Below are 26,850 nucleotides of genomic sequence, written 5' to 3' on the forward strand. Positions count from 1 at the left end.
AACTATGGAGTCTGAATGCAGATTGAAGCATACCTTTTATTATTTTTTTTCTATCTTGTTTTGTTTGGATTCTTCTTTCACAACATGACTAATGTGGAAATATGTTTAACAGGATTGCACATGTAAAACCTATATCAGATTGCTTGATGTCTTGGGGAAGGGGAGGGGAGGCAGGAGAGAAAAATTTGAAACTCAAAATCTTATAAAAAAAAGAATGTTGATAATGATCTTTACATGTAATTGGGGAGGAAATAAAATACTATTTCCTTCAAAACTCTGATCATAAAGAGAACAGAAGGAAGGCCAGAAGGAAAACACATATACTCCTTTTCTGTTCTACTTTGAATATGGAAATGCTTTGGGGGGTGTTTATTAAAAAAATAATAAAATGTAAAAAACTCAAATCCAACTCTGTTCAAGGGACACCTCCATCAAGCCTTTTCTGATTCTTCCCCCTAGTTATTAGTGTTCTTCTCTCCCCTCTCCCCCAAATAACCTTTTTTTCATTTTGGATTTTTTTTTCATACACATGTTGTCTCCCACATAGAATGCAAATTCCTTGGGCTCTGGCAATGTTTCTTTCTTTTCTTTCTTCCATCCATCCTTCCTTCCTTCCTTCCTTTCCTTCTTTCCACATTATCTAGCATAGCACCTGGAATATCGTTGCTGCTTAATATTTGCGGATTACCTGGTGAAAACTGTAAGTCCCTAATCTAACCTAACCTAGTCCTTTTTGGCTACCCAGCACCCACTAGTTTTCTTTTTTCCAAGGCAATATAGCCTGAAAAGGAGTGAGTAGAAATCGATTCACATCTTGATGCTTCCTACTCCGGGTTTGTAGTGTGTGAGTAATTGCATGCAGAACCAATCATTCTTTTCAGCTACCCTCAGGTATGCTCCCTTGGACCAGAGAACATGTCCTGGAGGACTGAACATCTCAGACTTGGAACTTCTGCTCTGAGGCCCCCTGCTGTCCTTACTGGTGAATGTCTCACATCGTTTACCATATCTAGGTGGCCTAGTCAGTCATGTTTCTTCACCTTATGCCTCAGACATTCTTTTGCCTTGTTGGCACCCCTGCTCCTTTTTGTACTCCAGTACTTAGCCCAGCACTTGAACACTATCTATCTATCATCTATCTATCTATCTATCTATCTATCTATCTATCTATCTATCTATCTATCATGTATCTATAATTTCATCCATACATTCTTTCATCAGCAATTCTTAAGTACCAGCCATATGTAAATAGGCCAGGGTTTCTTGATTCAGTTGGAGATTCAGTGAAGAGTAGGGACTTCTTCATATTTTCCATCCTTTTCAGCTGAGACCTTCATCTCTTACTTTACCAGGACAATAGAAGCCATCTATCCCCAGCTCTCTTCCTCCACTATATTCCTCAAACTCTTCTTCTTTACCCCCATCCTTTGCTCCAGTCTCACATGAAGAGGTGGGTACTCTCTTTGCCAAGACTAACAAACAGTATGCTTATGATCACATTCCCCCCTCCTGAATTCTCCAGGAGCTTGCTCCTTTGCCTCTTTCTCTCATCTTCAGTCTCTCTTTCTACTGGCTTCTTCTCTGCTGCCTATAAACATCCAGAGAACTATAACCAGGATTTCTTTTGCTTTTCTTTTTTTGTCCAGGGCAAACAGTATGAAGCAAGCTTTCAGTTGAGTGGTAGGGAGGGGACAGCAAGAGGATAGAGACAGAGATGCTCAGGCTTGTGGCTCATAGTGCTGGTAGGGAGGCTGCTGTGTAGGATTCAGGATGGATGGTGTTTGGGGAAAAACCTAGCCCACCATTCAATTAACTTCCTATTTTAAGTATTTTTGCTGTTTCTAGTTCCAGCAATAGTATAACCTGCAACAAAGATGCCTGGGCTTTCCTTATCCCTAAAAAACAAACAAAATCCAAATATCACCCCCTCCAAAAAACCCCCACAACACCCTGCACTTGACCCTATTATTTGTTTAAGCTACCATCCAATGTCTTCTCCCTTTCAGTTACCCTTTCAGATTCAAACTCCAAGAAATAGTTGCCCACGCACCTTGGCCTCCATTTTTTCACCTCCCACTCACTTCTCAATCTCTGACAATCTGGCTTCCAAACCACCACTCCAATGAAACTGCTGCTCTCTCCAAGGTTACCAATGATCTCAACTGCTAACTCCAAAAGTCTCTTCTTAATATCATTTTAGTGGACCTTTCTGTAGTTTGGGACACTGTCAATCATCCTTCTCTTTGGACATGCTCTTACCTCTTGGTTTCCACTACACTAAACTCTCCTAGGTTCTCCTTCCTAGATCTCCTTAACCAGATGACTAGATTCACTGTTCCTTTTTACTAGATCATGTCTCTCAATAACTCACTGTGAGTGTCCTATGAAATTCTATCCTAGACCCTCTTGGAGTGTATTGAAAGTTAGACGTCAGGAAGTGCTGGGCTTGAATCCTCCCTCAGACATTTATTATTAGTCTTATGACCCTGTACAGGTCATTTCACCACTCGAGGATTCAGCTTCTGTGTCCATGAAATAAGAAGGGGTTGGGCTTCAGGACCTCTCACCTTTTCAATGCTAAAAAATGATCCTGTGGTTTCATCAGCTCTCTCAGGGTCAATTATTATTTTTATGCAGAGGTTCTCAAATCTAAATATCCAGCCCTAATATTTCTCCTGAAATTCATTACCAAATGCTTGCTGTAGCATCAATAGCTGGTGATCCCCTATTCATCTCAAACTCAATATATCCAAAATGGAATTCATATTTATCCCCAAACTCCCCCTTTCCTCCAGACTCGCTAGTTCATTGATGTCACCACTACCCTTCCAGTCACTCAGGTTCAAAACATTGGGGTCATCCTTGACTTTTCCCTGTTTTCACAACCCCCATATCCAATCCTTTGTGCAGTATTATTGGATCTATCCCCTCCTTTCCACTCACATAGAATCTGCCCTCAGTGGCTTATTTCCTATAAGGGATTATTGAAATGCCTCCTATTTGGTGTCCCTTCTATTAATCTCTCCTCTCATTCAGACCTGCCAGATTGATGTTCCGCATTGCCCAGATCTAGGACCACCATGCCACTTCCTGGATATTTCCATTTCATGCTGCAGTGTGTGTATAATCCCTTTTCTCCTCTCACTTTCCCCCACCTACCCAAGAACAGCAATCAACACTATTATTCTTGAAAAGGGCTTGGCATTCAATTGCTCTGGACTTCTAATTACCATTTCTTCTGACATCCCTATTCAACACCCCCCCCCCCCCCGTTATCTTCGCCTGCATTCAGCATAGGGCCTCACACATAGTGAGCCCTTAATACTTTTTCATTTATTCATTCATATGTTTGTTTGTTGTAGAGCCTGTTAAACTGAAACTGCAATAGTAAACAGTATGTGGTTTCTGTAACCTTTTGTTTTTTTGGTATTTATAGGGATGTATTTGTGTTTTAGAATTTAGTAACTACAAGTAGTATATTTCCTCATGGGGGCAACATAAATGAATTGATGTTGTTTGCTATAGAGCATAAAAATATATGGTAGAAGTTGAATTGGCTCATCAGGGCCATCACAAGGAGTGTGTGCCTGGAGTTTTCCTGGAGACTCCATGTATATGGTGACTCAGTCCTTCGGTCTGATGGATGAGCTTGGCCATGAATTTTCTCAGCTCTGAAGAACATGGGTGTTTTGAAATGATGATGTAATTGCCTTATTGGTTGTTGAGCTGAAGAAGCCGATGACTCTATAAACTTTAAAAAATTTTTAAATTGAGGGTTTGTTTTGTTTTTGGTGAGGTGATTGGGGTTAAATGACTTGCCCAAGGTCACACAGCTAGTAAGTGTCAAGTATCTGAGGCTGGATTTGAACTCAGGTCCTCCTGACTCCAGGGCTGGTGCTCTATCCACTGTGCCACCTAGCTGCCCCTCTTTATAAACTTTTAAAAGGAGAGATGGCTTCCAGGCTGTGTTCTTGCTTTGTTTAGGTGTCAGGTAGTGAGATGTCTCTATATTCCCCACAAGAGGGATGGGCTGGGGCAGCTAGATGGCGCAGTGGTTAAAGCACCGGCCCTGGATTCAGGAGTACCTGAGTTCAAATCTGGCCTCAGACACTTGACACTTACTAGCTGTGTGACCCTGGGCAAGTCACTTAACCCCAATTGCCTCACTAAAAAACAAAAAACAAAACAAAACAAAAAAATACAAAAAAAAAAAGAGGGATGGACTGAACTCTTTCTCCCAATTCAGTTGCCATTCCCAGGTGGAACATGGACTTCCTTGGACAAACTTTCACCTGGGCCTCTGGCTGGCTTTTCCACTTTGTTTTTCCTTTCCTAACTAGGTGATTGAACATCATTCTCAATGTATCCTGGCTTGGAGGTGACTTTGCGAGTTTGAGAGATCTGGAGGTCCTGTGTCTCATTAGATTGCAGTTGACAGTCAAAGTGAAGAGTGTCTGGCAACTCTTTCATTGCTCTAGACCCAAGCCTGGCCCATTTTACCAGAAGGCATGAACCAGGACTTGGTTGGATGGTATAGAACCAAGGTAAATTGTAAAATGGCTAATGAGCAGTCTTGTAAACTGCTTTATGTTCTAATAAAGTTTAAGTGTCAGTGTCCCAAGAGAGTAAGATGGAAGCTATAAATTACTGAATCTTGTTTAAAGTTGTTGTCAATGTGGGCTGTGAGTCTTTTGGGTCCTTTAGTATTTCTTTTGGAAATACCATACCTGCCCTAGACTTGATTTACATTTTATAGTGGCTACCCTCCTTTGGAGAAACTTAGAAATCATCCATAACTTAGGCTTTCAATAACTTGTCCCCAGGGCACCTGGTTGGGTTTAATAAGCCAAAGATTAAGAGAAAGAAGCCTAGAGTGCCTTCTCACTAGAGGCCAGGGTCCCCCGAGACTGAACCTGGTCAGAGCATGTTGTAGGTTCAGATTAGAGGCTTAGGATAAGGGAGTAGGTTTTTTCTAGCCCCTATGGGCTCAGTAGTGGGTCCTTCAACATAAGCCATGCATGTAGACACATGCACAGATACATTTATATGTAACTGTATTAGTGATGTAGACCTTTTCCCCCATTAGGATGTTTGTGTACTTTGAAAAGTTATCTTCTCTCTTATAGTATCCTAGATAACACTCCTATAATAGAATCCTGAAGGGGGAAGGAGAACCCATAGGTAACTCCATAAGGCTTTTGACTTTTGGGGGGTGGGGTGGGGCAATGAGGGTTAAGTGACTTGCCCAGGGTCACAAAGCTAGTGTCAAGTTTGCGTCTGCATTTGAACTCAGGTCCTTCTGAATCCAGGGCCAGTGCTTTATCCACTATGCCACCTAGCTGCCCTTTTTAAAAAATATATTTTTTGTCCTGCCAATTTAAGTGTTTTTGCTTGTTTGTTTGTTTTTGTGGTGAGGCAATTGGGGTTAAGTGACTTGCCCAAGGCATACAGCTAGTAAGTGTCAAGCGTCTGAGTCTGGATTTGAACTCAGGTCCTCCTGACTCTAGGGCCAATGCTTTATCCACTGTGCCACCTAGCTGCCCCAACGCTTTTTATTTTTTATTTGTGAAAATAACCCATGGGCATTCCACTGGCACTTGGCAGATACTTTAAGAGGAACAATTCCTTTGGAAGATTCATGTCTATTATCAATTGGTTAGCATCATTTAAGAGTTTAATTGTGTGGGGCAGCTAGGTGGCTCAGTGGATAAAGCACTGGCCCTGAATTCAGGAGGACCTGAGTTCAAATCCAGCCACAGATACTTGACACTAGCTGTGTGACCCTGGGCAAGTCACTTAATCCTCATTGCCCTGCCAAAAAAAAAAAAAAGAGTTAATTGTGGGGCAGCTAGGTGGCACAGTGGATAGAACACTGGCCCTGGAGTCAGGAGTACCTGAGTTCAAATTTGGCCTCAGACACTTAACACTTACTAGCTGTGTGACCCTGGGCAAGTCACTTAACCCCAACTGCCTCACCCCCCCCCCCAAAAAAAAGAGTTAATTGTTTCTTGTTTTCTTTTGCTTTCATCCCTCAAATCAGCTGAGGTCTCCCACTCTCACCTCAATTATAACTTCTTAGGTAAGTATCCATCTGAAACATAAACAACCCAATAGCAACTGGCATTATGGATAAGATCCTCTACACTGCCTCTTCTCCACCCCCCCCTGTTATCTAGCCTTGATAAATAGGAAGACACTGCAATCTTATACTCTCTTTTTCTTTGAATTTAATGACTGAGCTCAAAGATCCCAAGGCATTGATTTGTAAGGAGGGGCAGCAGATAACACTTCTTTCCCACCAGTTATAAGCTTGGAACCCCAGAAAAAGAAGCATTTCTTACACATGGTGGAGACGGAACTTTTCCTATAGAAAAGGCAAAGGTAGGAAGCCATCTTTGGGAAGAGTTGCCATATATCACATCACCCCAATCTAAACAAAGATTTGGAAGACTGCAGCACCCTGCTCCTGTCTTCTGCCAAGCGTAAAGAAAATCCTTTAATAGATCTCTTTTGGACCCGTAATTCTTGTGTTGGTTTCTTTTTTCCTTCCTTAGTGCAGATGCTGGGTTACCAAAGAATCACTCATTTAGAAAAGCATTAGCTTCCAGGGTTGGAGAAACTGATCAAGTCTCATTTAAAAACAAAAACCAAAAAATATCCTTTAATTCAAGAGCTCTCATTCCAATTGCTGTAGTGAGTGGTCCTAATTTATTATGTCACCCCCTACTCAAAAATCCACAATTACTCTCTATTGTCACTAGAATAAAATGCAAATGCCTCAGCCTGGCATTTAAAATCCTCCACAAGCTGGCTCCCATCAATCTTTCTAGGTTGTTTTAAAAAATATATATATACTCCCCTTCACATGCTCTCTGTTTTAGTCAAACTGACTTGCTCTTCACTAGAAAAGACATTCCATTGCTGACCTCCATGCTTTGCATGATTGTCTTCTATGTCTGGAATGCACATTCCTTACCTCCATCTAGCTTTCTTCAAAGCATGGCTCAGGTGCCACCACCTACACTAGATTTTTTTCCTGACTTCCCTCAGTTGTTAGTACTCTCTTCTCCTGAAACTACTTTGAAATGTCCATATCTGTGTATATGTTGTATCCTTCCAGTGGAATTTGTGGATGCAGCCTGGCACATATTGGACACAATAATCTTTTGCTGAATCAATCTGAATTATTCCAAAGTCATTCAAAAACATTTCTCAAATGCCTGGAACTAGCTACCATTTCTATAGTGCTTTAGGTTTCTTTTTGTTTTGTTTTGTTTTTTTGCGGGGCAATGGGGGTTAAGTGACTTGCCCAGGGTCACACAGCTAGTAAGTGTCAAGTGTCTGAGGCCGGATTTGAACTGAGGTACTCCTGACTCCAGGGCGGGTGCTCTATCCACTGCGTCACCTAGCTGCCCCCGTGCTTTAGGTTTCTAAAGTACTTTCCTCACAAACCCATGAAGTAGGTAACCTATCCTCTTTATTTTATAGATTAGGAAACTGAAGGTCATGTCATGAGTATGATTTTTTCGCAGTAAGTGTTCAAGACAGGATTGAAAGCTAGTTCTCCTGACTCCATGCCTAACTTGCCTTCCACTATATGATAATACCCAACGATGTACAATGTACTACATTTGGGTGCTGTGCCAGCTACAAGATAAATAAACTTTGTAACTACCCACAGGGATCTTACAATCTAGCAAAGATGGAGGGAGGCTGGTAGAAGAATAAAACTTCTGATAAATATACACTGATACACTAAATGTGTGAGAAGGCTATAGAACATTTAAAAGTCAGAGAAGGAAGAGATAAGTGGGTTTCTTTCTTTCTTTCTTTTTTTTTGTGGGGTAAGGAGGATTAAGTGACTTGCCCAGGGTCACACAGCTAGTGATAAGTTGGCTTCTTATAGGAGATAGGGACTTCATTTCTCCTTTCCACAGGATAGTGTGCTGAAACAAACAAACAAAAAAGGTACTAGATGTAGGATAGTGTCAGAAAAGAGTTCGGTTAAACCTTAAACATAGAAATATGAGTTACAATGAGTATTGTACACCATCACCATTGACATTACCCTGCATCCCTATGGTGAAGCTTTCCTTTAGGGAAATGACAACACTTTTAAGAAAAGGACTTTTTGTTTTTGTTTTTAATCAGGAGGTAAGAAGATGAGCATTTTGAAGCACACTTGGTGGAGCTGTGAAGTAGCCCAACTGAACATTTGACTTATTAAATTGGGATTATGCAAGAAAAGTTATTGAACTGTCCAAACCTTTTATTTATTTTTTTAAATTTATTTTTCCTGTCCATGTCTTTTAACTCAGTGATCTCACTGACAAGGAAGTCAAAGACAGAAACAAAGTTCCAATATAGTAAAAGACTGAAACAATGTTCCAATATATACTAACATATTCATAATCAGCCTTCTTTTTGGTAACAAAGAACTGGAAACAAAGTGAGTAGCTATCAATTGGGGAATGCCTGAAGACAAACAACCCTTACATATATGAAGGCAATGCATTATTATTGTGTAGTAAGAAATGACAAATATGAAAAACTCAAGAAACATGGGAAGATTTCTATGAAATGATACAGGGTGAACTAAGCAGAATAAGGAGAACAATACTGCACAATAACTACAGCAATGCAAATGAAAAGATCACTAAAAGAAGGCTGAATGCTGAATAATGGAAAAATCAGTGGCTAATGCCAAGAACAGATGAAATGTACCTCTCTTTTCCCAACAGAGAGGCAAAGAACTCCTAGGGCAGAATGTTATATCAAATGTCAGATACAGTCATGATATTGCATGCTTTCCTTTTTTTTGGCAGGCCAATGAGGGTTAAGTGACTTGCCCAGGGTCACACAGCTAGTAAGTGTCAAGTGTCTGAGGCCAGATAAGAACTCAGGTCCTCCTGAATCCAGGGCCTGTGCTTTATCCACTGTGCCACCTAGCTGCATGCCCCCTTTTTTAATGTCATAAGGGAGGGTTCATTGTACAGGACAGGTTGAAGACTGAAAATATGAAAATGTAATTTTTCTTTTAAAAAGGAAAAGGATAGGAACTATTGATGCCAGTTATTATAGTTTTAGATGAAACTACATATAAGATAGAGGAGTTTATAATGATGGCTGCTTATCCTTTCACAGATGCAAAGAATCTCAGTGCTAGAAGGGACTTAAGAGGCTATCTAGTCTTCTAGGTGGATAGAGCACTAGCCCTAGAGTCAAGAGGACCTGAGTTCAAATTTTACCTCAGACACTAGCTGTGTGACCCTGAGCAAGTCACTTAACCCCAAATGCCTTAAACATATGGGGCCATCTGCAGTCATCCTGATATGTATCTTGCCACTAGCCCCAGATGGTTCAGGAGGAGAGAGTGAGGTTGGTGACCTTGCACAGCCCTGCCTCACTTAAAATCCAATTCAGTGCAAGTCATGACACCCCCCCCCCATGAACAACAAACAGTCTTATAGTTATCTGAAATGGGGACTCCTCCCACATCTCAGAGGCCAGTAATCTGGCCTATGTCTGGAGGCTTCCAGGGATGGGTAACCAAATACTTTCTGAGGTAGCCTATTCTACTTTTGGGAAGTTTTAATTTTTAGGAAGTTTTCCCCTTATACTGAGCCTAGATCTGTCCCTCTACAGTTTTTCCCCGATCGCCCCCATTAGACCCTCTGGGACCAACCAAAACAAACCTAAGACCCCTCACTATAAGGCCGTTCATGTCCTCTCTTTAGGCAAAATATCCTTAGTTCTTTCAAGGAACTCATATGACAGGGTTTCCAGACCCCTCACCATCCTAGCTGTCTTCTGCAATATTGTTGTTCAGTCATTCCAATTGTGCCTCGCTCTCTATGACACCATTTGGGGTTTTCTTGGTAAAGATACTAGAGTGGTTTGCCATTTCCTTCTCCAGTTCATTTTACAGATGAGGAACTGAGTCAAACAGGGTTAAGTGACTTGCCCAGGATCATACAGCTGGTAAGTGTCTGAGACCATATTTGAACTCAGGGAGATGAGTCTTCCTGACTTCAAACCTGAACTCTATCCACTGTACCACCTAGCTGCCTTCTGCCTATCCTATGGGAAAATAATGATTATACTACCTGACTCCTTGGCTGTTGTAAAGAAAGCAATTTGTAGACCTATAGTAGTGCTATAGAAATGTGAATGATTTTCTAATCCTCTTAATTCCAATTCTATTACAACCTTCATAGCCCTCATTTCATCCCAACCTTGAGCTCTGTATAGTCTTTCATTCTCTTCCCTTATTTCCTCTCTAGAACTATAGCCTGTGCTCTTTACTTAAGAACTCCAACCCTGACACTAATGCTTTGTTGGAGTTGTCAACTGATGTAATCATTCTGGAGAACAATTTGGAACTGTGCTGTGACAAGTAAAACTAAATGTGTGGTCGCCTTATTCCTGTCCCAAGTGTAGGGAAAATTAGCTAGGGTTTCTAATATAAATTAGAAGCTTTGGCACCGGTTTTGGGCATTAAGCATTTATTAAAGCATACCAGGTATTAGTAAAGAGACAACATCTGGGTCAGAAAGTTAAGAAAAGGCCTATCTACAGAAAGCTGGGAAACAATTTTGATAGCCAGTACTTCTGATAAAGGCCTCATTTCTAAAATATATTGGGAACTAAATCAAATTTATAAGAATCCAAGTCATTCCCCAATTGAGAAATGGTCAAAGGATATGAACAGGCAGTTTTCTGATGAAGAAATCAAAGCTATCTATTGCCATATGAAAAAATGCTCTAAATCCCTACTGATTAGAGAAATGCAAATTAAAACAACTCTGAGGAACCACCTGACACCTATCAGATTGGCTAACATGACAAAAAAGGACAATAATAAATGTTGGAGAAGCTGTGGAAAAATTGGAATACTAATGCATTGTGAACTGATCTAACCATTCTGGAGAGCAATTTGGAATTATGCCCAAAGGGCTATAAAGCTATGCATACCCTTTGACCCAGCAATACCACTATTGGGTCTTTTCCCCAAAGAGATCATAAAAAAGGGGAAAGGACCCACATGTACAAAAATATTTATAGCTGCTCTTTTTGTGGTGGCAAGGAATTGGAAATTGAGGGGCTGCCCATCAATTGGGGAATGGTTGAACAAGTTGTGGTATATGAATGTAATGGAATTCTATCATGCTGTAAGACATGATGAGAGAAACCTGGAAGGACTTGCATGAACTGATGATGAGTGAGATGAGCAGAACCAGGAGAACATTGTACACAGTATCATCAACATTATGTGTTGATCAACTGTGATAGACTTGATTCTTCTCAGCAATACAATGGTCCAGGATAGTTCCAAAGGACTAATGATGGAAAATACTCTCCAAATCCAGAAAAAAAAAAAAAGAACTGTGGTATATGGATGCAGATTGAACTATGCTATTTCTTTTTTTTTTTTTTTGGTGCTATTGTTTTTCTTTTTTGAGGTTTTTCCTTTTTGCTCTAATTCTTCTCTTATAACTTGACTAATGCAGAAATATGTTCAATGTTATTGTACATATATAACTTATATCAGATTACTTGCTGTCTTGGGGAGGGGCGAGGGGAGGGAGGAAAAAAATTTGAAACTAGAAATCTTATAAAAACAAATGTTGAAAACTATCTCTACATGTAACTGGAAAATAATAAAATACTTTTATAATTAAAAAAAAAAGAAAAGAAAAGGCCTATCTAGCCTAGAGCTCCAGCTTGGTCTGATTCTTCCTCAAGTCCTTCACCAAGAGCCTGTCTGAGCAACACCAATGAACTGCCTAGTAATTGTGGGTCTGGAGGAGAGGCAGTCCTTACACACTGCTTCAAGCTAATTGGCTAGCACCAACCAAATCTATTGGTTCACAGGACTTGAGGGTGGTCCCATGTTGAGGTCAGCATGTTCAAAGGGCAATCAAACCCTTTGCTCCAGTAATACCAACACTAAGTCTGTATACCAAAGAGACCATAAAAAATGTTCCTACACACAGAAAAATATTTATAGCAACTCTTTTTGTGGTGACTAAGAATTGTAAATTGAGGGGATGCCCATGAATTAGGGAATGGTTGAACAAGTTGTGGTATATGAATGTAATGGAATACTATTGTGCTGTAAAAAAGGAGGAGCAGAAGGATTTCAGAAAAATCTGGAAAGACTTACATGAACTGACGAAAAGTGAAGTGAGCAGAACCAGGAAAACATTGTACACAGTAACAACAAAACTGTATGATGATCAACTATGAATGACTTAGATCTTCTCAGCAATACAAAGATCCAAGACAATTCCAAAGTACTCATGAGGAAAAACACAATCTACCTCCAGAGAAAGAACTGATGGAGTCTGAATGCAGATTGGAGCATACTATTTTCACTTTATATTTTCGTGGGTCCCCCTCCCCACCTTTCGATCTATTTCTTTAACGATATGACTAATAATGGAAATGTTTTGCATGATTGCACATATAAACCTGTATATCAAATTACTTACTGTTTGAGGGAGGAGGGAGGGAAGGGAGGGAAAAAATTTGGAACTCAACATTTTAAAATGAATGTTAAAATCTGTCTTTATGCGTACCTGGAAAAAATAAAATACTATTAAAAAAAAGAACTCCAACTCTGACTCCCTTTTCTTCAGAAATCTGGTACTTGGATCCTCCTCCTCTAGATCCCCAGACCAAGCGTCCCCTTCTCCAGATTTCCAGGCCTGGGGTCTCCCTCCTTCAGAGCCCTGGAGTCCCCTTCCCCAGATTTCTAGGCCTGGGGTCTCCCTCCTTCAGAGCCCTGGGGTCCCCTTCCCCAGATTTCTAGGCCTGGGGTCTCCCTTCTCCTTCTCTTCTCCCCAGCCCTATCCTCCGCATTCCTGGATGCTCCCCTCTCCCTCTCCCTCCTTTACCTTTAATAACCCCCTCACCCCAGCCTGCCCCCCACCTCTCTTCTCCCCCGCCCCCACAACGCCTTGGATCACGCCCCCCATTCCCTTCCCCGCTAACCAATCCCGTTACCCCGCTCCGCTCCAGCCTCTCTCTTCATTGGCCTCGGTGCTCCTCTATCCCGCACGTGGCCCTGAGTTACAGAAACCACAGCCCGTGGCCATGCGGGGGCGGGACATCCGGAGTAAGGCGGGCCAATCGCGCTGTTCGGGCCGGCCGCCGCTTTGGCGGAGCTGTCTGTCGCCCTGCCCCCACGCCTCCCTCCCTCCCTTCCTCCTCCCCCACCCCTCCCTCCCTCCCACCCTCCCTCCCGGGTTCGCCTCCTACCTCCAGCCTCCTGCCGCCGCTGCCGCTGCCGCCGCCGCCGCCGCCGCCCGCGGCCTGGGCCTTTCGGCGGCCTCTCCTCCCTCCCGCCCCGGCCCTCCCCTCCCCGCCCCACCCCGCCCGGCCCGGCTCGGCCCGCCGCCCGCCATGCCGCACGCCTTCAAGCCCGGGGACCTGGTGTTCGCCAAGATGAAGGGCTACCCGCACTGGCCGGCCCGGGTGAGGGGCGCGGGGCCGGGGCTGGGGAGGCTTGGGAGTTCTGGGGGGCCGGGGGCGGCTCGGGGGCTCGAGGGCGCGGGAAGGCTCTGGGTGGCTAAGCAGGCGGAGAAGGGTCCAGGGGGACCCCCGGAATGGGCGGGGCTTAGGAAACTGACCCGGACCCCGTCACTGGGGGCATGTGGGGATCCGAGACCCCAATGGGAGGAGGGGAGGGGTCTGGGGCTGTGGAAGCCCTTCGGCGGGAGTGGGCAGAGGGATTGGAGGACCCCACAGAAGATGGAGAAGCCCGAGAACTGGGGCACCTTGGGGATCAGAAGGCTGTGGGGGAACCCCAGGGGATTCTGGGGTTTGGGGGGCTGGGAGGCCTCCGGGAGGTTTGTGACTTAGCCTAGGGAGCTGGGGATGCTCGGAGGCTTGGTGGAGAGGGATCTGGGAACGACCCCAGCGACGGGGGATGCTCTGAAAAGAACCCTGAACGGGTTCAAACACAGGTTCTGCTACTTGTGTGACCTTGGGCAAGTCCCTTTTTTCTCTTTGGGTTTCTGTTTACTCATCCTTAAAATGAGCAGGTTCGACTAGCTGGCCTTTGAGGTCCCTCTCCGCTCAGTCTATGGTCCTATAAACTGGGGGAGCGTGGTGATGAAATAGATTGAGGAATCCAGACCCCCCAGTCTAAAGTGGGGAATGGCAAAGTTGGATGATAAGATAAGAATATGCCTGTAGAATTGAGGACTTTGAAGGACTTGAGGGGTACTGAGGAGCTTATAGGGGAATGAGGGACTGGAGGGGTAAGCTTCCTGGTGGGCGGGAATGTTTTTGTCTCTTTTTGTATCCCGAGGGCTTAGCACAGTGCGGGGCACATAGTAGGTGCTTAATAAATGTTCATTGCTTTGAAGTGAATTGAATTAATGAGGAAAATGGAAGTGCTAGAGGGCCCAAGTTCTGAGGAGTGGGTTGCTGGGAATACTGAAGGACCTGGAAAGGACCAAGAGTTGGATTGGCACCTTATGGCCTGTAGGGGGTAGAGTAGAAATAAAAAAGTACTGATGAAGGATGACACTCTGAAGTAAGGGAAAGTGGCATTTGTAGTGGGTAGTAGGACTCCATTAGAGTGGTTAACCTGTGTCAGGAAATCTAGGGTGTGAAAAAGGGCCAATTCTACAGCCATGCTAAGGCAAGGCCTTTGTTGGATTTCTAGATATAGCGGATTCCTATTCCTCCACCCCCAAGATGGAATTAGGCAGAAGGGCAGTGCACAGTGCTTGGAATGATGGTATGGGAAGCTTGACAGCAGGTGTACTAGAATATAGATTGAATTTATTGGGCATCTGGAGCCAAGTGTTTAGGGGCATTGGGATTCATATACATACATATTCACACATGCATGCATGCATGCATGAATCCATCCATCCATCCATATGAGATATGGTGAAGGAATCTGGGGCTTGTAAATTCATGGAGTTTCGGGCATAATGTACTTTGGAGGGACTGTTAAAGTTTGCTTTGAAATGGTTGTGATTATGGAGCCTAGATGGTAATGAGTCTGGGAATAGAGGGGCGTGTCTTTGATATATATTTGAACTCTTTGAAGAGTTAGGGTATCTGAGTGTGGAGGTAACATTTTTCACTGGTGTTTTGAAGGTTATTGTGTAGGGAAAAATGCTTTGAAGGAAGAGGATTAATTGTGTGCTTTTGAAGGATGAGAGAAATTACAGGAGCAATAGTATCTGTAACTTCTAAGAGGAGGGAGCTACCTGTTGGTATATTTGAAAGAGTTCAGAGGTGAGGGAGGTGCTGACAGCGGCTGGCAAAATGTGCCAAGAATTACAGATGGAAGGGAGACCTGGAGAGCATCTAGTTCAAGCCTTCATTTCACAGATGAGGAGACAGAAATCTTCAGAGGTTAAGCCATTTGTCCAAGGTCACATAGGTAGAAAGTGACAGAACTGGGCTTTGATCTCAGGTCCTTGACTCCAAATCGTTTGTACCATGCTGGTTCCCCTGGTACCTTAATGGATGATTAAATGAGCTAAATGAGATTTCTTTGGGGCCACCAACAGGATGAATGGAATATGACAGGGAGCTAAGGAAATTGGAGGGGGGGGTGATATAAGAGTGGTAGAACTAGGTCTGTGGGGCAGGAAAGATTAGAAAGAAAGGAGTTGTTGGGTTAATCTAGGCTGCTAGCATTGATGCTAGTAACTACAGAGCTCTTACTAAGGGAGATCTGGAGAAATAACTGTTTAGAGAAAATTTCATTCATTTGCCCAATTCCTCTTGCTCACAGCAAGAGCCCTTTTCATTCTCCTCCTCTACAAATTTCCTTCCGTCCCCAAACATTTTCAGGCACCTGATTGGAAACTAAGAGGTTTTTGCCATCTTCCTATTGGGAGGTGATTGACGGTTGCTTCAGCCCATGGGCCTGCAAAGAGAGGGTGGGACTTCCTGGATGCTGAAGTCTGTCTCCTGGAGCCCACTCCCTTCTCCATCCTTGTTGCTTGCCCCCTGCATCGTGGGTTCCTCTGGGACCAGTCCCCAGCCACAATATTTTCAGGCATCCCTTCTCTGGAATGTCTCTTTGAGGAGAGGGACCAGGGTAAAAGGACCTGAAGAATCCCCTGAATCTGTACTTATCATTACCCCAGTCTTGGCTCCAAGGAAGGTATTTGACTTCTTGAAGGTGAAATGTCTGTCCTGGGGATACTGTTCCTAGCTCCTATCTTTGAAGTGAGAGGAACTTACCTGGGTAGGGGAAGTACAGCTCTCTACTTTGAATATTTACCCTCTTGCTCCTTTGATAGGACCCCTCTCCATGGTATCTCTCTTACCAAGATAACCTGGCATTTTTCTTATCATCTGTTTCATGTTGACAGTGTTCACTCTGGGGGGCGTGGAGTGATGATCCTTATCCTTTCTGACCATCCCTACTTTCTGCTCCTTGTAGATTGACGACATTGCAGATGGGGCAGTAAAACCACCCCCCAACAAGTACCCCATCTTCTTCTTTGGCACTCATGAAACGTAAGTATTCCCCTCCTTCACCCAGCCCTCTCAACTCAGACCTTTCCTTGGTACCGTGCTGTGGCTTCTGGGATTATCTGCATCTGTCCTATGATTTATTTCTCCAGAGCCTTCCTGGGACCCAAGGACTTGTTCCCCTATGAAAAATACAAGGACAAGTATGGGAAACCCAACAAGAGAAAAGGTTTCAATGAAGGCCTGTGGGAGATCCAGAATAACCCCCATGCCAGTTACAGTGCTCCACCGGTAAGTACTTTCTCAGAAGCTGATTTGGAGCTCTTTTTCTTTTTCTTTTTTTTTGGATCTTCCTCGGATAATCCCCAAAGAGAGGGCACCAAAGTATATTCTTCTTCTTCTTCTTTAAAAAAAAAAATTGTGCGTGTGTGGTATTTGGAGTTAAGTGACTTGCCCAGGGTCACACAGCTAGTGTCAAGTGTCTGAGACCAGATTTAAACTCTGGTCCTCATGACTCCAAGGCCAGTGCTCTATCCACTGCGCCACCTAGCTTCTCTCGATTCTTCTGTCAATGACCAATCATTCCCCAAACTGTACCATGAAAAACCTGAATAGCCTGAGAGATTTCAGGCTTTTCCAGGTCAATTTGAGGGTCACTTTGCATTTGGTTCTAGAGAAGGTGACTGCTTAGTTGACTGACAGGAAGGGAAGAGTGAGCCTGAAATTAAGGAAAGCCATATAACTTTTATAAACCTTTCATTCTTCCAAGAAGAGATAACATGGTGTAGTGCGTAGTCACTGAGGCAGGTGATCCAGGTCTCCATTCTGTCTCTGCCTCTTAGCCAGCTCTGTGACTGAAAGCAAATTCCCTTCTCTGGGCTTTAGTTTACATATCTATGAAATGGAGACAATAGCACTTATACTACTTGTAGTGAGGAAAGTGCTTCTTAACCTGTCAAGAGCTGAGAGAAGTAAGAGCAGTGGTTCTTTTTACTTCCCCAGAGGTGTCAGACATTGAAAGAGTCTGTGATCAGTTATAGTTAAAAGGTCTCTCTAAGTGGGAGCAGGGATGTCTGTCATCTGGAAGGCAAATGGACAGTAGAGTAGAAGCTAGAGAAGATGGAGAGAGTCAGGAGAAGGGAGGAGAGAATTAGGTCTGGTCTTTGAGTGGGGAGGGGATGAGCTGTCTGTTCATCATGAGTTTTGCTCTTTGCATTTGACCTCTGCTCTTGGGGTTTATGCAGATAAATAAAGGGGTGCAGGAGGATGCCACAGAACTAAGTGAGAGCAAGAGCCTGGCCCAGGAAAGATTTGGAGGCATTCATGGGTAAATTGGGAGACAATATGAGTCATCCACAAGGAATGGGTGGATCCAGGGGACTAGCAGTTGGTTAGGGAAAGGGAAGCTGTCATAGAAGGGAATGACAGGGGGCAGCTAGATGGCGCAGTGGATAAAGCACTGGCCCTGAATTCAGGAGTACCTGAGTTCAAATCCAGCCTCAGACACTTGACACTTACTAGCTGTGTGACCCTGGGCAAGTCACTTAACCCCCATAGCCCCGCAAAAAAAAAATACATAAATAAAGAAGGGGATGACAATTGGCAAGGTCTGAGGAGAGCACACAGATGTTTTTTGATGCTTTTGGTCAAGGTAGTCTCTGGGGTGCAGGGCAGCAGAACCCTGTTCTCCCTCTCCCATGAGTCCATGCCATTGCAAAATTCTGCATCCACAGGCTGAGCACCGGACTCGACCACTCACTACCCTCATCAGCCTTTGGCAGAGCTCTTTCTTTATTTGGTCTCAGTTTCCCCATCTGTACAATGTGGTGGTTGGCATCTGACTCCTTTGCTGTAGTACCAGCCCCTTTTCCTGTTGCTTTGCTTGCTTTGAAATTTGGCTAAATGGTTCAGAATGTGGTTCAGTTTCACCAGCTCCCTTTCTGGCCCTGGCTCAATTTCTCTCTGGTTACATCCTCACTGTGATGCTTCTCGGGGAATCATCAGCACCATTTAATATTTATTGGACACCCACAGCACGCGAAGGTACTACATAAAACAGAGACAAAATACTGGCCCTCGAGGAACCAGAATTGGGAAACGGTGCCCCTCGGGCTGCTCTTCAAGGCCAAACCACTTTGGCGCTGAGCCACATTCACATCTCATAATGTTCACATTTCCAGTTTAAAATAAGTAGGCTTACCACCCAAAACAGAGGGATGTGATTGACTTGGAGGCTGGGAGCCCGAAGGACAGAAGGCTGCGGAGACCTCTCTCATGGAGTGCTGTTGGCAGCTTCCCTTATTCCCTAGAAAGGCAGCATCATAGAGTGGTGACTAGCTGTGTTACCTGGGGCAAGTCGTTTCAGTTTTCTGAGCCTCAGTTTCCTCATCTGAAAAGTGGAGGATGTAATATTTCTATTGCCTGCCATATGGGTTTGGGGTGAGGAAAGGACCTTATATACTCTGGTACTTTGTAATTGTTGTTCTTATTGGAATCAAAATCTTGAGTTGAAGTCTCCACATGGCTCCTTTTTCATGTGACCTTCAGAAAGTTACTCATCTTTCTCCCTGATGCACTCATCTGTAAAATGGGGCTGATAATACTCATACTACTTAACTCACAGGATGGTTGTTATGGGGAAAAATGCTTGGTAAATGCATTCTGGCGATTTGAGCTATTATATTATTCAGGACCTTGGTATTATTGGGAAGCATCAGGTCAAGGCCAAGGCCCAAGAGATAGGGACCATAGGAAGGCAAAGACACCTTGAGGGGGAGACAAAAAAAATGAGGGACTGTATGTAAAAGAATCATGTAAAAAGGGGTAGGTCCTCCCAAGCCTCTCTTGTTGTAGCTGATCTGTAGCTGGAGAAGGAGCGATGGTGCTTACTAGCTGATAGGCCATGCACGCATCACTTAACCTTTCTCTGACTCAATGTCTTCATCCCTAAAATAGGGATAATTCAGAACACACACCTCATAGAATTGTTGTAAGGATCCAGAGAGATTCTATTTGCTAAGAAGCAGCCTGGAAAGAGTCCTGCACTTAGGGCTCCAGGATTTGAATCCCCATCCTGACAGGAAGTGTGTGACTCTGAGTCACAGGCATGTGCTGCCTGAGGCTCAGGTTCTTCATCAGTAAAATGGGTTTTATTACTTGCACTTCTGACCTCCCTGGGTTGTCACGGGGAAAGTCCTTTATAAGGCGTTCAGAAATGCTGTAGAAAAAAGCCAACCACTGCTCTGCATTTGTTGCAAGGATTTCTTTTCCCCAGCTTTTCAAGAGAGATGTGGGGGGATTGTAACAATGACTGTAATGTGGCTCTTTTCCTCCATTCCTCATCACCCTCTCACTCAGCTCTCTGCAGAGAATAGGTTGATATAGCATCTTTTCCAATGATAGAAAGAAAATAAAAGTTACTATACCTCCATGTCAGGCTTTCCCCCCTCTTTTCTCATGTTATAGGATGTATTTCCAGTTCTTTAAGACAGTGCCAGAAATGAAATGCCTGGTTTATGTTAGGGAACTATTTTAGAGGCTTTGAGGTTAATTACTTTTTGGCTCTTTCTGGTTCTCCTCAGTGCCGGTTATCATTTTGGATGATCTAGGCTGGAAAACATTTATGATATCAACAGGAGGTAATGTGATTCTGGCTAAAGCAGCTTTGGTAATCAAGGAGTTTGAGTTCTAGTCCAAAGCCCTGCAATGATTTGTCTGACCATAGGCCAGTCATTTAGCTGCTTCATGCCTCAGTTTTCCTCTCTGAAAAATGGGGGATGATTTTGCCTTACTTATTTGATCACAGGGACATTGCAAAGATAAATAACAACTCATTTTAATGGTGCTTTATAGTTTACAGAATATTCAGTAATTACCTTGTGAATATTATCTTTATTTTGCAGATGGGGATACTGAGGTGAAGTGACTTGCCTAGAATCACATTTCTAGTGAGTGGTAGAGTCAGAATTCAGATTCTAATCTTCTTTTAAGTCCAGTGCTCTTTTCATTGTACTTCATTGAAATTGAAAACTGAAAGGACCATAAACTGAAACAAAGGTAGTATGATTGCCTGAATAAGAGGCAGATGTAAACCAAGCTCCGTTCCTGCTTCTTTGTGTGACTTTGGGAAGGTCTCAGACTCCCTGGTCCTCAGTTTTCCTCTGTACAAGTAAATTTAATTCAGCAAAACTTTATTTAGTGCCTGCCATGTACAAGGCATAAAATGAGGATCATTAATAACTGCTCCCCCTATGTAACTGGGAATGTTGTAAAAAGAAAAAAATAAATGACTTCCGAGCGCTTTCTGGAGGAAAGGTGTGATACCAACTCAAAGTGGCAGCATTACTTTTCTCTCTTAGCTTGTTAGACTTTGGGCCTGACCTACTTAGAGTCAGCCTCTTGAATCTTGTCAAAAGTGATAGAGACAAGGTCATGTTGCATTGACCAAGAGAACTCTGGGCTGTTCCAACCCAAAAAGAGTGGGCATGGGTGAGATATATTAAATTCCTTTTGACTCCCTCTAAAATGAAGATAACCTCTGACATTGTCATTGTTTTTAATAAACAGGAATTCTTTTGTTGCTTCCACCATCAAAATGCATTGACCAATTTTTGATGGAGCCCTTGAGTTCTATAAAAACTATATGTATAAAAACTATAAGGAAGCCCAGGGGTTCTACAGAAGGGTAAAATATGGGGAAGGAAAAGGAGGGAGGGAGAGGGAGCAGGATATTCTGTCCACACTGCTCTGGTTTCAGCGACCCTGTCTGGCCGGGTAAATACTGAAACTGTGTCTCTAGGCCTGACCTTTCCCCCAAGGCCCAGTTGTTTATTTCCATTCAGCTGCTAGACATTTTGAGAGTGTTGAATTAGAAGTTTCCTGCCCACTCTGATTTGCATTGATTCTAAGCAGGTTGGCCCATGTTTTTTTGTGTTTTCTTATCTTCCTGTGAGTGCCGTGGGTGAGTCTTCCTTGGAGGGGCAAGCATTGCCAAGCCTCATGGTCTGTATTTCTGTCCTCTAGCCCGTGAGTTCTTCTGACAGTGAAGTCCCTGAGAATGATCCTATGGCAGGAAGTGACATGGAAGATGAGGCAGGGCTCATGGCTGTTGCATCAGTGACAGCAGCGAGTGCCAGCGAGAAGATGGAAAGTGATGAAGAGTCTGACAAGGGCAGTGAACACAGTGGGATAAAGCGGAAAGCACCACCATTGAAAGTAGGTATGGGGTGAGCCAAGCCTGGAGCCCAGGCCCTTGTGGATGGAGAAGTGGGGTTAGTTCTGAGGCAGCAGAAGAGCTGAGGGAGGGTCCCTGAGGGCCCATGAGCCGGGCCATTCTGGGCCTGCTGTCCTGTTTGTCAGATGCGGGGTTTCCATTGAGGAGAGAGCTCCAGCTTCAGATCTCAACTCCGACACTCATTCATTGTGTGAGCATGAGCAGCTGTTTAACCTTGCTGCTGAACCCCAGCTTCTTTATCTGTAAAAAGGGAATAGTAACAACCTGCTTGAAATAATGACTTAGTTCACGATGTTATTGAGAACCTCAAATAAGAGCTTACCTAATGAGCTACAGTGCTTTGTAAACCTGAGTGGTGGTGGTTACTATTCTGCCACTCACATCCTCAGACTTTACGAATGATTTACGAATGAGCACCAGGGGCACTCTCCTAAGGGAATCCTCATGTTGATCCTTTGGTAAAGGAAGGAGTCCATGTGTGGTGTAAATCTCTGTCCAAGTTGTTTGCCGGTACAATTTTCAAAAATGTAGGTCATCTCTGGGGGACCGGAACACTCCTATCTAATGTCTCCCATCCATAGTTCCTATTTCAGGGCAGTTTTCTTTAATTATTTTGTGTGTGTGTGTGTGGGGGGGGGGGGGTCAATGAGGGTTAAGTGACTTGCCCAGGGTCACACAGCTATCAGGGCAGGTTTCTTTAAACCAAAATGACTGCCAAGGCATCTGAGTCAGGATTTTATCACTTGCATACGGTTTCCTGAGTAATCAAGGCCCCTTTTTATTAGTCTCTTGGGAAAGGTTGCTATGGGTTCCCTGATTCCTCCTTTTCCTCTCATGCCAGATTCTCTGAAGAAACCCTAGAGGATCAGAGGAATTCCTGCATGACTGGAATATAGTGCTTTGCATATGTTTTCTGATTTGATCCTCACATTAAGCCTGTGGGCTGGGCAGTGCAAATATTGTCCTGATTCTACAGATAAGGAAACTGAGGATCCAAGAAATTAACTGTTTCTTTTAAGTCTTCTAAGTGGTAGAGTTGGGGACTCCCAGCACTCTTTAAAAAGTGTCCAATTGTCATTGATCCATTTTGTTTTAAGACAGCAGACACATGCAGTAAACCCCCAGGCAATCCCAGTACTTTCCCCTAAAACAGTTGAGCAAAACTGCTTGTTGGAGTGACTGCCCAATGGTGTGTGCTGCTTGTTTGGTGAATCATTGGGTACTTAGTCGATGCTACCTGTGTGCCGGGCATTATGTCGGGGCTGGGAAGAGAACAGCAAAAATGAAGAGTCCCTGCCCTCAAGGAGTTCATATTCTTTTGGGTGGGAAACAGCACATAGCCATGTAAATAAATACAAACTCTCTGCCAAGTAAATACAGTGGAATGGGAGTGGGAGGCCTCAGAAACTTGAGGAGGGCAGCAAAGGGCTTGTGTGGGAGGTGCCTCTTAGGCTACTTCGAAGGCAGCCAGGGCTCCGGAAAGGCCCAGGCCGGGAGGGAGGGCAGTTCTGGCACAGGGGACAGCCTGTGCTGTCCCCACGCAGTGGGGAGGTGGAATGTCACAGAGGAAGAACAGCAGGTAGGCCAATTGGAATAGGAATGTCGAATTCTTGAGGGGGAATAATGTGTAATCAACCTTCAAAGGTAAACTAGAGTCAGATTGTTAAGAGCCTTAAAAAAAATTATTGCTATATTTTGTTTTTACATCATCTACATTTCCCAGTGTATTCCTCCCTTTTCCCCCTCCCAAAGGGCCATCCCTTATAACAAAGAATAAAAAAGAGGAGGAAAAAAAATTCAAGGAACTCAGACAACATATTGAAAAACTCTCTAGTTTATGCCCACAGACCCATACCGGTGCAAAGAAATAAAGGGAAGTGGGTAAAGAGCTTTCAATGCCAAACAGAGAAGTTTATCTTGTATTTACTTTGGAGCCTGGCTTCTTAAACTGTGGCATATGGGGTTACGTAACTGAATGTGGGGGTCGCAAAAAACTTGGCAACAGTAAAAGTTTATGTATGCCTATTTTATATACCTGTATACCTGGGGTCATGTAAAAATTTCTTGGGCGAAAAGGGGTCATGAGTGGAAAAAGTTTAAGAAGTCCTGTTCTAGAATGACAAGTCTTTATTTGGGGTTTGTAAACTTATTTAACATGTTGATAACTGTATCAATATAATTAGTTTCCTTTGTAATCCTATGTATTTTATGCATTTAAAAACATTAGCCTGAGAAGGGATCCAAAGGTTTTACCAGATGTACTGCCAAAGGGGTCCAGGACACAAAAAGTTTAGAACCCCTGCTTTGGAGGAACAGGGAGCTGCTGGAACTTTTTGACTAGGAGAGTGATATTGGTCAGGTCTATATTTTTTGGAAAATCACTTTGGCTGCATATAGACATTGGATTGCAGAGGGGACCAGATGAGGTATTTGAGACAGAAAAATCAATTATTACCCCATTGTGATAGTCCAGGTGAGAGGTGAGAGGATGTTGTTGGGGGAGTAGAATTGATAAGAGTTAACAGTTGATTGGATATGTATAGTGAGGTAGAATGAAGAGTTTTGTATGACTTTGAGATTGTTAACATGAGTGACTGGAAGGATAGGGGTACCTTTAACACAAACAAGGAAATTAGGAAGAAGGTGGATTTTGGGGGAAATACCAGTTTTTGGTCATATTAGTTCAATATACCTCTGGAACATCCATCCAGTTGGAAATATGCAATAGGTAGGTAGAGATTTACATCTCTACAGCTGAGTCTTTTTTTTTCTTCATAAAAGTATTTTATTATTGTCCAGTTACATGTAGAGATAGTTTTCAACATTTGTTTTTATAAGATTTCTAGTTTCAAATTTTTCTCCCTCCTCCCCTCCCCCCCAAGATAGCAAGTAATCTGATATAGGTTATATATGTACAATAACATTAAACATATTTCTGCATTAGTCATGCTGTGAAAGAAGAATTAGAGCAAAAAGGAAAAACCTCAAAAAAGAAAATCAATAACAAAAACAATAGAAATAGTATGGTTCAATCTGCACCTAGATTCTATAGTTCTTTTTTTCTGGATTTGGAGAGCATTTTCCATCATGAGTCCTTTGGAACTATCTTGGACCATTGTATTGCTGAGCATCAGTTCATGTAAATCCTTCCAGGTTTCTCTGAAATCTGCTTGGTCATCGTTTCTTACTGCACAATAGTATTCCATTACATTCATATACCACAACTTGTTCAGCCAGTTCCCAGTTGATGGGCATCCCCTCAGTTTCCAATTCTTTGCCACCACAAAAAGAGCAGCTATAAATATTTTTGTACACGTGGGTCCTTTTCCTTTTTTTATGATCTCTTTGGGAAAAAGACCCAATAGTGGTATTGTCTACAGCTGAGTCTTGAAGGAAGCTGGGAAAGCCAGGAAGTGGAGGTGTGTGGAGGAAGAGAATTTAGGACCTCGGGAACAGCCAGAGCAAAGACAAAGAATCAGTGAATGGGGTGTCTGGTTTGAGGAAGAGGAAGAAAGTCAGTGTTGCTTGATCATAGAGTATGTGGAGGCGGGGAGTAAAATGTAAGAAGACTGAAAAAAGGTAGGAGAGGCCAGATTATGAAGAACTTTAAAAGCTGAACAGAGGATTTAAAAATTTGATCTTGGAAGTAATAGGGTGTTTATTGAATGGGGAGAAGGGCAGACGTGTATGACATGTTCAGATCCCATGCTTTAGGAAGATTATTTTGGCTTCTAAGTGGAGGATGAATTGGAATGGGGAGAGAATTGAGGCTGGGAGACCAACTAGCAGACTATTGCAATAGTCCAGGCATGAGGTGATGAGGACCTGCACCGGAATAGTTGCTTGTGGAGACTGGAGAGAAGGGGGTGTATGTGAGAGATGTTGGAAAGTGATGAGATTTGATGTGGGTTGAATGAAGAGCTGAGGAGAACATTGGATGTGAGCTTCTCTGTTATCCTCTAGAAGGATGGTGGTGCCCTTAAGAATACCAGGGAAGCGAGGAGAGGGGAGGGCTTTGGGGGAAAGAGCACAAGATCCATTTTGGCCATGTGGAGTCTGAGATGTCCAGTAGGCAGTTGGTGACCCAAGACTGGATGTCAGGAGAGAGTTAGACTGGATGACTAGATCTCATAATTGTCTGCATAGAGATTATAGTTGAATCTATGGCAGCCCATGCGATCCCCAAGGGATATAATACGGAGAGGGAAGAAGAGGACTAATGGTAGACCTCAATTACATGTGGCTTCTCAAGGAGTTTAGCTACAGAAGGGAGGAGTGGATCAAGTGTGGGTTTTTGGAGGAAGGGGAAGCCATGGAGGCAATAGGGAGTGAGCCCACAGACAGGAAGAGGCTGCAGAGTAGTCAGAGTGACAGAGGGGACACTTGTCTGGAGAAGACAGGATGAAATGGGATCAGTGGGATCAGATTCCCTTCCTGTCTTCAGATTGTAGCCTCAGTTATCCCCTTTTTCTCTCCAAGCTTCATCCTCTCCCCATGTCCTGGTTTTTTTCTGCTGCCTTTAAAGATACACCCAAGTCTTTCCCATCTAAAAACAAACAAACAAAAAACCTTTCACTATACCCTACCTACTCCTTATGCAATTGCCTTATAGCTCTTCTTCCCTTCTTCAGCTAAACACCTTAAAAAACATCTGTCTTCATTCTCTCCTCCACTTCCTCTCCTCAGGCTTTTGCTCTCTCGATTCTGACCTTGTTGCTTAAGTGACACTGCACTCTACAAAGTTCTCGTGGTCTTCTTCTTCTTTTTTTTTTTTAGTGAGGCAATTGGGGTTAAGTGACTTGCCCAGGGTCACACAGCTAGTTAAGTATTAAGTGTCTGAGGCTGGATTTGAACTCAGGTACTCCTGAGTGGTCTTCTAATGGCCACGCCTTATGGTCTTTTCCCAGTCCTCATTCCTTTCAGCCTCTCTGCTGCATTTGATGCTATTGACCACTCTTTCTTTTCTGGTGCTCTTCCTCACCTGTCTCCCTGCTTTCCTCTATCTCCTTTGCTGGTTTTAGATCACTCTTCCCCAGAGTCCTGTCAAAGGCCCTTTTCTCTCTTCCCTCTATACTCTGTCTTGGTAACCTCATCAGCTGCTGTGAATCGAACACAGATGACTATGTCGATTTATATGGCCAGCCCTTGTGTCTTCTGAGTTC

At 43.5% G+C, this 26,850-nt stretch overlaps 1 protein-coding gene across 1 annotated transcript in view; it reads left to right on the forward strand.

The window, feature by feature from the left end:
- Positions 1 to 13,329: 13,329 nt before the first annotated feature.
- HDGFL2 (HDGF like 2) overlaps positions 13,330 to 26,850 on the forward strand; it is a 28,410-nt gene continuing 14,889 nt past the window's right edge. The window contains exons 1-4 of the mRNA XM_043989022.1: positions 13,330 to 13,479; positions 16,424 to 16,500; positions 16,608 to 16,746; positions 21,478 to 21,669. Of these exons, the coding sequence (XP_043844957.1) occupies positions 13,408 to 13,479; positions 16,424 to 16,500; positions 16,608 to 16,746; positions 21,478 to 21,669 (480 nt within the window). The 5' untranslated portion in view covers positions 13,330 to 13,407. The remainder of the gene's footprint in view (positions 13,480 to 16,423; positions 16,501 to 16,607; positions 16,747 to 21,477; positions 21,670 to 26,850) is intronic.

Source organism: Dromiciops gliroides, chromosome 1 (assembly GCF_019393635.1).
Source record: "Dromiciops gliroides isolate mDroGli1 chromosome 1, mDroGli1.pri, whole genome shotgun sequence".
In the NCBI taxonomy this organism is placed as follows: Eukaryota; Metazoa; Chordata; class Mammalia; order Microbiotheria; family Microbiotheriidae; genus Dromiciops; species Dromiciops gliroides.